Source organism: Nannobrachium achirus (assembly GCF_963921795.1).
Source record: "Nannobrachium achirus genome assembly, contig: SCAFFOLD_245, whole genome shotgun sequence".
NCBI classification, from domain to species: domain Eukaryota; kingdom Metazoa; phylum Chordata; class Actinopteri; order Myctophiformes; family Myctophidae; genus Nannobrachium; species Nannobrachium achirus.
The window spans coordinates 1-10162 of NW_027664590.1; the positions used below are offsets into that span (position 1 = coordinate 1).

Genomic DNA, 10162 nt, shown 5'->3' on the forward strand with positions numbered 1-10162 from the left:
CTGGTACTTGAAGTAGCTCCTCCTCAAGTTCCTTGTTAATCTGTAGAGATTCTGGTTTCAAACCAAAGCCTTTGCTATCAACAGTACTAGTCAGTTTTTGAACCTGTATGAGTATCCATGCGTTTCTTCAGATTAATCATTCCACTAAAGACTCTGCCGCACTCAGGTAACTGAAGATCTTTCCACAATCTGTACAACTAAAGGAGTTTCTACCTGCATGAGTAACCGGGTGGTGTCTCAGGTCACTCACTTGAACAAATACTTTACCACACTTTACCGAAGGCCATAAAGGACTGTGGATCCCTAGCATCCTTTAAAATCGCCCTGAAAAACCACTTACAGGCAGCAGCTGTTCGCAACTGGTAAACAAACCTAGCCCAGCCCTTCCCTCCCCTGCCCCTTCTTTGTATATACTTACTGTTTGTTTAGACTTACTGTTTTTTTTGTTGTTCTTTCATTTTATTTTATTTACATATCTACTGCATAGTACTGTGTTCTATTCGTCTGTCATTCAATGTTATATGAGATACTTAAATGTTTCCTATGGAAATAAGCGTAGTCTTTTCTAGGATCTCCTTTTAGTAGACCTTGTACCAGTGAACTTTACCGTCATGAAACTGTACCTTTTCCTATGCAAACTTCTAATAAAGTCTTCAATCGATCACTCGGTACAGGGAAAGCACTTCTCATCTCTATGAGAGCTCATGTGTTCTTTCAGGAGGCTCCTGTCATCAAAGACTTGTCTGCACTGGTAACAATTAAAGGGTTTTACACATGTATGATCCTTCATATGTTGTTTCAGAGAAACCTTTTTATCAAAGGGTTCGCCACATTCTGTACAACTAATATGGTTTCCTCCTGCATGACTATAAACCAGGTGTATCCTCAGTTCACTCACTTGAACAAATACTTTCCCACACTCTGTACAGGGAATGCATTTTTCATCTCTATGAGAGCTCATGTGTTCTTTCAGGAGACTCCTGTCATCAAAGACTTGGTTGCAATTGTAACAACTAAAGGGTTTCTCTCCTGTATGAACCCTCATGTGTGATTTCAAATGAGGCATCTTTCCAAAGGGTTTGCCACATTCTGTACACCGGATGGGGTTTTTACTTGCGTGAGAAACCATGTGATATTTAATGTCAGTCATGAGAACGAAGACTTTAGCGCACTCTGGACAGGCAAATAGTTTTTTACCTGTGTGAGTGATCATGTGTTTGTCCAGATGTCTCATGTAACCAAAGACTTGGCTACACTCGCTACAAGCAAAGCGTTTCTCACGTCTATGAACCATCATGTGTTGTTTCAGGCTACTCAGAAAAACAAAGCCTTTCTCACACTCTGTACAACTGAAGCGTCTGTTCTCTGTCTGACTGCTCGTGGGTGGAGTTTGTTGTGACGATGAGTTTGAGCCTGTATGAGTCCTCATGTGTTGCTTCAGATTTGCATTCATATAGACTCTGCCACACACAGTACAAGTAGAGCACTTTTTACCTGCACGAGCCCTCATGGGTCGTTTCAGGGTTCTCATACCGCATTTTTCACCTCTATGAGAGCTCATGTGTTCTTTCAGGAGGCTCCTGTCATCAAAGACCTGGCTGCACTGGTAGCAATTAAAGGGTTTTTCTCCTGTATGAACCCACATGTGTCGTCTCAGATATTTCAGGTAACTGAAGGGTTTGCCACATTCGGTACAACTAAAGCTTTTCTTTCCAGTGGGGTTTTTACCTGCATGAATAATCATGTGATATTTCAGGTCATAAACTCTAATAAATCCTTTCCCACATTCAGTACAGGTCAAAAGTTTTTCACCTGTATGAGTGGTCATGTGTACGTCCAGATGTCTCCTGTAACTAAAGACTTGGCTGCACTCTGTACAAGCAAAGCATTTTTTAGGATGAACCGTCATGTGCCGTTCCAGGTGAGTCCGGTAAACAAAGACTTTGTCACACTCTGTACAACTAAAGCATTTCTTTCCTGTCTGACTGCTCGTGGGTGGAGTTTGTTGTGATGATGAGTCCCGGGACAGCTCGTTGCTCAAAGACAAGCTTCGTCCTTCCATGTTTTCGGTCTCATGCGAGTTCAGTTTGTTTAAAGCGGGCTGGTCTTCCCTGGGCTCCTCCCAGTCATCGCTGTCTTCAGTGATGTCAGATTCAGAACAATTTGAAGAGAGGAGCTGGTCGCCATTAGCTGGTTGTGATGATGGTACAAAGTAGTTTATATAAGCTTGTGTTTTCATGTGTTCAGTTGAGGTGTTCATATCACGATTATTTTTGCCAAAAAATAGCAGATCTACAAGACGCGACGCGTTGTGAGCTTGTAGATCGGCTATTTTTTTGCAAAGACATTTGATAGAGTGGGGGGAATAGACTGTATCAAGTATGCACATTATAAGAACCTTTTACCAAGTGTAGAGGGTTTGAGTGGCAGCTGTCAGATTTCCCTTGTTGGGGAAACTGAATGTCATTCCCTGTGAGATTTACAAACGCATTGGCAAAAAAGAAACAAAAAAAGAAACATTTGGTAAGGGATGACTGGACATGTTCTTATAAATAATAAAGATATTTTGAGTTCTATGTGCACTACTGTGTTTGTGACTCACTTCTCTGCCTTAGATTTGTTTGTGTTAATATGAACACAGCTTGTTTACGCTTCTTTTTTTAGATTCTGAATAATTTGACATTTAATTTAAACATACAACAAGGCAACGGTGACCGTAAGCAGGGCCATGCAGGGAGTTGAACCCCGTAACCACTCGTGGAGAGTGGCAGTACTCCTACCACAGCCTTGTGCTTTGAGAAACCATGTCTTTAGTTGCATGTATTTTGTGAATACAGTCGTTACAGCCCAGATCAACATTAAACTTTAGCATATCGTGGTGAGAAGGTGATCTATTCATGCCCCATGTGGAGCCATTAAACGCCTTTTAACGCCGAATTAAATTAGCATTCCTCCCAATTATGTCCATTGTAAAATATCTGCCATTGTAACACACACACACACACACACACACACACACACACACACACACACACACACACACACACACACACACACACACACACACACACACACACACACACACACTTTACCTGCCAGGCGATGCTCCCCCTGTCCCTGAGTGCCTCAATCCAACACTGAATGTGACATAAACAGTCTAAATCCAGCCCATAATGTCGTCCAAAAATATAAAAGTGAAACCGGAAAGTAATCGAACCGTAATGTAATCCGCGAGGCAGCCGGACAGCAAGTTTACTTGCCGTGCCCATTATGAAATAAACAAAGTCGCATCTAGGTTCATCCTGTGTCAGAATGTAAACAACACAGGGCGACGGAAGTGGTGACCTCTCTTGACTTGAGACAACGAGCTGAGAACAAAGAGAGGCAGTGAGGGGAACCAAGGCAACAGCGCCGCCACGGCCGTAGACCCCCACGTTGTGGTCGAGAAGCGTCATTACACCCCTATGACGTAGTTCATTGTTTAAAGTCCGCTTCCCGCCTCTCAGCGACCAAGGCAACAACAAACACACAACACACACACAGCTGTTCTCTGTCGACAACAGCACGGAGACGAGACAAGACAACACAACACAACACATAATAAACATGGCAGCACAAAAGGTGAGAAACAGTTGAACAGGGGGGAACATAACACAGTCTTTTTTATCTTTTTCATACTTCTCTGTAACTTTGTAAATAACCTACTGCTGTGCTGCCTCTGGGCAACACATTTTCCCCATTGGGATAATAAAGGTATCTATCTGTCTGTCTGTCTGTCTGTCTGTCTGTCTGTCTGTCTGTCTGTCTGTCTGTCTGTGTATCTATGTATCTGTCTGTCTGTCTGTCTGTCTGTCTGTCTGTCTGTCTGTCTGTCTGTCTGTCTATGTATCTGTCTGTCTGTCTGTCTGTCTGTCTGTCTGTCTGTCTGTCTGTCTATCACAGCGTTATGGAAACAGAGCTATGTTGCATTGTGTCATTGTGTATATATACAGGGTATAGAGGTTTTTGAACAAAATAGCACCATTGTTTATTCTCAGTACAATTGAAATCGTATAAGGCAAATGGAAACTCAGATTTTAAATGCATTTAAAGGTAGCATCTCTGTTTCATTGTGTATTTGCAGTACGTCTAGATGTCAATCAGCCTATCACATTTCTAAACTGACAATTTAAGACGTTTTAATACCAATAAAATGACCAATTAAACAGTGGCCAAATTGTCAAATATTAGAGGCAGAAATGGTGAAAATAGCCGATCTACATACTCACAACGTGAGTATTGAGCACGTAGATCTGCTATTTTCACACGTTTTGGGGTCCCCAGTTCGATTATGGTTATTTGGGGGGGTCACGCCCTGATAAGGTTGAGAACCACTGTAAGGTAACAGCCCACAGCTACAAAAAGTGACATCCTCCCCTCTCCATCCACGTGTGATTACATTACAGGACCAGCTGGACTGGAAGTTTGACGACTTGCGTCCCCATTTCACCCAGAGACAGTGGGAGCAGCTGACGGACATCGAGAAAATAAGATGCAGTAACCTGAAAAGCAACCACCTGTTTAAGATGTCCATAGGTAACAATGCAGCGTGGTGTTCGTGAACAGCTAATAGGCCACATTATTATATACACAAAACATTATTTGTTTTGTTATAGGACTGTAGTTGTACTATTAGACATACACTAACTCTAATTCAGTTAGTCACGAGGATGTATGTTTAAAATCCATACCAGCGATTAAATGTGGTCGTAATCTTATCCATCAGGTCTCAAGTCGGACCCGCCAGCGTTCATGAAGAGTGCTCGGCAGAGTGTCAGCAAGATGGGCCCCCCAGCCCATACCTCCTCCTCAGCTCGGCAGAGTGAGCCAGAGGAAGAGGAGGAGAAAGAGGGAGACAAGGAGTGGACCCCCTCTGGTAATATTCTATGCTGTTGCCATAGCCCTAGGCCAAAGGGCCTTTCTGTGTGCATGTTCTCCCCTTGTCTCCGAGGCTAGGTACCCTCACAAAAAAACATGCATTAATTGTGTGTGTGTGTGTGTGTGTGTGTGTGTGTGTGTGTGTGTGTGTGTTTGTTTGTTTGTTTCAGGTCAACAGAAAACAGTAGCAGTGCCCACCAGTGATCGTCTACTCAGAAACCTACCGAAAGTGGATTACACAGAAGAGTACGAGCCAGAAGATGACGAATACTTCTGTAAGTAGAGATACCACTTCTATGCTATACTGAACGTCTCTCTTTTCTTGGACTGTTTATTTTGTAGTTACGCTGTGTCACGCTTTAATGTGTGATTACACTTGTCAAATCCATCTCTATTATAGTTCTTTAACTCTTGAATACTTTTCGTTTTAGTTGCACAACACTGCTGTTCACCTCTGTCCTTGCCTGTGCGTGCCTGTCTGTCTGTCTGTCTGTCTGTCTGTCTGTCTGTCTGTCTGTCTGTCTGTCTGTCTCCAGACTGTGACCTGTGTCAGGATTTTTTCCTTTCCTACTGTGAGGAACATGGACCTCCTGTCTTCAGGCTCGGTCCTCCTAATATACCGCTTGGAGTTCCTGACAGAGCCAGGAAGACCTTGCCAAATCATTTTGAGGTAAAACTACTTGTACATATAAGCGTGTATCACATAATACTGTATAATCTATATAACGTCAGTCAGTCATGTCATGTCTCATTGTGTGTGTGTGTGTGTGTGTGTGTGTGTGTGTGTGTGTGTGTGTGTGTGTGTGTGTGTGTGTGTGTGTGTGTGTGTGTGTGTGTGTGTGTGTGTGTGTGTGTGTGTTTTCAGATCAAACGGTCACACATTCCAAAAGCAGGTCTGGGGGTGTTTTACCAGGGGAAATGGCCTCTTCATGTCGGGGTTCACTTCGGCCCTTATCAAGGAGAGGTGGTCAACAAAGAGGACGCTGAAGAGAGTGGCTACTCATGGGTGGTGAGTGCACTTGTGTGATGTCGGATACATGTATGAAACGCCTTTTAAAGGACAACTTTGTTTTTTTACAACAAGGGCATATTTTAGATTGTAATAGAGAAAAGAAAAAGTGAGTGTTAAAATGTTTTCATTTGCTTCGTTCTATTGTTTTACCGTGCTAAAATGTGGGGCATGTGTAAAAGTGTCTAAATATGTCTTTTTAGACACAATAAGCCATCCGTTTCTTTATTGCTATTTACAGTAACACTTCTAGCCCCCATAAGTCACATCCAACCATGAAAGGTTGCGTTGTATCTTGGGAATGGGATTATTCTGTGTAAATTGACTTATTTAGCCACTTGTACTCATGCCCCCAGCCACTGAAATAAGAATCTGTAAAACTATAGAAAGAAGTAAATGAAATAATTTTAACACTCATATTTTAGATTCTTTCATTACAATCTAAAATATGAACCCTTGATGTAAAAAACTAAAGTTGTCCTTTAAATGAAATGGGATGTGAATACATAATTCTATGGTAGCCATGTTTTTCAGTCCTACATAATGTATCTTCAATCAGTATGCAGGTTGATACAAACAAATGTTTCTTTCTTTCTGTCAGTATACTCGGGGATACGTGATGATTTTGTTTTTCTTCTTTAGCTTCGAAAAAAGAAAAAGGGTCACGTCTACATTGATGCCAAAGACGTGAGGAAGTCCAACTGGATGAGGTGATTTGAAATAAAGCGCTTGGCATTATTTACTTGTATTTTCCTTGTGACGTATACGCCTGCGGCAGCTTTCTATATACCGATAACTCTGATACTGTGTGCGTGCGTGTTTGTCAGGTATGTCAACTGTGCTCGTCACGAGGGGGAACAGAACCTGATAGCTTTCCAGTTTCGACAAGCAGTCGTGTACCGTTGTTGCCGCTCTGTGAGCAAAGGAGAAGAATTGCTCGTCTGGTACGGAGACGATTACGCCAAGGAGCTGGGAATCGTCTTTGATAAGATGTGGGACCAGAAGAGTTCCGCTAAAGGTATCCGTTTATCTGTCGCGTCTGTTAAGGGAACATTATGCAGTGTCGTAAAAGTTGACGGAATTGACAGTTTGGTTTATTTTTTATTTTCCCTTTCCCAGGACAGAGCCCGCAGTCTTCCCCAGGACCCAGTCTGCGGTCTTCTCAGACCCAGACCCAGGCTTTCTGCTGCCCAGAGTGTCCGTTCGCCTTCACCTCTGAGCTCTACCTCCACAAGCACCTGAAACGGAGCCACAACGAGCTCTACTATGAGATGCTGCGCAGCGGACAGATCCCCCGGGCTGCAGCAGCCAGTCGGCAGCAGGAGCAGCAGAGTCCCAGCAGCAGCAGCAAACACCAACAAGGAGGAGACTCTGAACGCACCGGAGGGAAACGTTTCCACTGTGAAGAATGTGGCAAGAGGTTCAGCAAGTCACATGAGCTGAAGAGACACGCGCGTGTCCATACTGGGGAAAAACCCTTTGGCTGCACAGAATGTGGGAAGAGTTTCTGTCTGCCAAGTGGTCTGCGGCAACACCAGCTCGTCCACACCGGGGAAAGGCCTTTCCGCTGTGACCTGTGCGACAGGAGCTTCAGGCAGGCAGGTAACCTGAAGACACACCAGCGCGTGCACACTGGGGAGAAGCCTTTCTGCTGTAAACACTGTGACAAGACCTTCAAGGAGTCAAGCAGCCTGAAGGTACACCTGCGTGGCCACAGCGGAGAGAAACCGTACTGCTGTAAACAGTGTGGCAAGACGTTCAGCGAAGCAGCCAAGCTGACGCAACACCTGCGCGTCCACAGTGGACAGAAGCCTTTCCCGTGCGACGTATGTGGCAGGCGCTTCGCCACGCCATCTACCCTGAGGACGCACCAGTTTGTCCACGTCGGAGGGGGGCCTCACCCCTGTGAGGTGTGTGGAAGGCGCTGCAGCGGGCCATCTGCCCTGAAGAGACACCAGCTTGTCCACAGTGGAGAGAAACCGCACCACTGTGACCAGTGTGACAAGAGCTTCGGTGCGCCAGGTGACTTGAAGAGACACCAGCGTGTCCACACTGGGGAAAGGCCTTTCCCATGTGACCTTTGTGGCAAGAGCTTTGGTGAGGCAGGTATCCTGAAGAGACACCAGCTTGTCCACGCTAGAGAGAACCGCCGCACCTCAGCGAGCAGTGTGGCGAGCGCTTCGCTCGCTCCTCTCACCTGAAGCGACAATGACAGTGTCAATGAAACACACTCATGGCATGTGGTATTAAAAAGTCCTTAAATTGGCACGTTAGAGATGTGAAGATACCCTCTATATACTTAAACTTTATGTTGGCTTGTTTACAGTGAGAAAACATTGTTCTCCTTGAGTTGGCCGGCGTTCTCTGGTGATTGATTAAAGTAGTGTAACCCAGGCTTTATCAGCCCGCCCTGAACTCCTGTGTTTCTGCCAAGCGTATTAGGTAATGCATCCTTTGTCATCGCACACCAGTTGGGTCGTTGCGTTCGCCCCTCTCTATCCTTTCTCCTTACAACTTAAGTGTTTTAGACCGGGAACGCCTTATATATTATTATATTGTGCTTGAACTATTGAAACATAGCAGATATACAAGCTCACACTGCGAGCTTGTAGAAAAAATGGCAAAATAGTTTGTTATGCCTGTTGACAGGCAAGGTTGATTCTATAGGCTATTTAGGTCAGGGTAGACCTATATAGGCTAATAGCCTACATGTATTTTTTGTATAGCCTAATGTTAAAACAATATAGACCTACAATACTGTTCATTTTACAATACTGTTCAATACTGCACCAAAGAATGTATAGTATCGGGAAATGGATTAATTAATTATTGGGGCGCACCTGATTCCAATAGCTCTGTATTTATGTGATTACTATGGAGTGCATAGGATAGCCGTGTGTAGGTTTGACATGTAACATAACATTTAATAAACTGGGGGTGGTTTACAATCCTGAGTCCTGAAATCTATGAAAAGCGATGAATCTGCAGCAATGTGATGTTGATGTTCGGGGTCCCCGCTTCAGAACACTTTGATAAAGTTTGGAAGTCATCAATCACTAGTATGTGCTTAGTAAAACAGAGCTGATTGGCACTGGACAGGACGATTTCTTTTTTCCCCATCCACAGCCAAGTCACTGGAGCCAAAATAGCCGATCTACTATCTCTCCGGTATGGATGAGCCGGTGAGATTTTAAGTTTCCATTGGTGGTAAAACACTTCCCACATGTTTCACAGCCGAAAGGCTTCTCTCCGGTGGGGTGTGAATTCTCTCGTGTCGTTTGAGGTGAGACAATCGAATGAATCTCTTCCCACACTGGTCACAGAAGTAAAGATTTTCTCCAGTGTGAATTCTCTGGTGTCTGTCAGAGTTCACACTGGAGAGAAGCCATACTGCTGTGTCCAGTGTGAGAAAAGGTTCAGTGAAAAACGCAGCCTCGTACAACACCAGCTAATTCACACTGGAGAGAGACCTTACTGCTGTGACAGTGTGGGGGAAAGTCCACTACAGCCTGGTCTGGTCATAAGATTCACCATGAATTCTAGCCTATGGATTATTTTCCTATCTCTCCTGGTTAAGAACTTGAACCCTGAGCTTGTAGAGGGGCTATTTTCAGCAAAGAGGTTTGGACGTAGAGGGGGAAAAGACTACTAAGTACAGACTAGTAAAGAGTCAGGTTTATGAGGCCGCTGCTATTATTTTGAAGGGCCGGAAGGGGGTTGTTTTTGTTTTTGGGGATTATCACTTGACGGCAACGATGACGTCATCTAGTCACATGACAGTGTGGGTCCAGCAGAGAAACACGACAGTGTGCAGTATGCAGACCACCCTTTGTTTCAAAATGTCTCTTTTGGAGTAAATGAAGTCTCTCAATGGATTTACTATGGAGGACATTCACTTGGCGTGCATATCTATTCTACAGTTCCTTTAATACACAGGTGGTGGTTCACAATGAGTCCTGAAATGTATGTTTTTTTTCCAAAGTTACTTAACACTGTTAACAAACAAATGATTACTGTCTCAATCTAGAGCTATTTAACTACACTGTTACTGAACACACACTGTATAGCAACGATTACTTGTCACAATATAGAGCTATTTAACACGGTTACTGAACACACACTCTATAGCAGGGGTCTTCAACAGTTTTTCAGCAAAGAGGTTTGGTGTAGAGGGGAAAAAAGACGAGTAAGTACAGACTAGTGAAAAGTCAGGTTTATGAAGTATTGACAGTGGTT

At 43.9% G+C, this 10162-nt stretch overlaps 1 protein-coding gene across 1 annotated transcript; it reads left to right on the forward strand.

The window, feature by feature from the left end:
- Positions 1-3544: 3544 nt before the first annotated feature.
- LOC308280907 (uncharacterized protein) lies at positions 3545-8508 on the forward strand. Its single transcript, XM_080755213.1, has 9 exons — positions 3545-3621; positions 4446-4575; positions 4766-4915; positions 5088-5192; positions 5454-5587; positions 5783-5926; positions 6569-6636; positions 6754-6944; positions 7046-8508. The coding sequence occupies exons 1-9, from the start codon at positions 3607-3609 to the stop codon at positions 8125-8127; spliced, it is 2019 nt and encodes a 672-aa protein (XP_080611339.1). The 5' UTR covers positions 3545-3606; the 3' UTR covers positions 8128-8508.
- The last annotated feature ends 1654 nt before the right edge of the window (positions 8509-10162 follow it).

What these genes read in the sequence shown, in the direction of transcription:
- LOC308280907 (XM_080755213.1), top strand. An exon ending in CCTGTTTAAGATGTCCATAG is followed by an intron (nt 4,576 to 4,765) that starts GTAACAATGCAG and finishes CTTATCCATCAG; the next exon opens with GTCTCAAGTCGGACCCGCCA. An exon ending in AGAGTGGCTACTCATGGGTG is followed by an intron (nt 5,927 to 6,568) that starts GTGAGTGCACTT and finishes TTTCTTCTTTAG; the next exon opens with CTTCGAAAAAAGAAAAAGGG.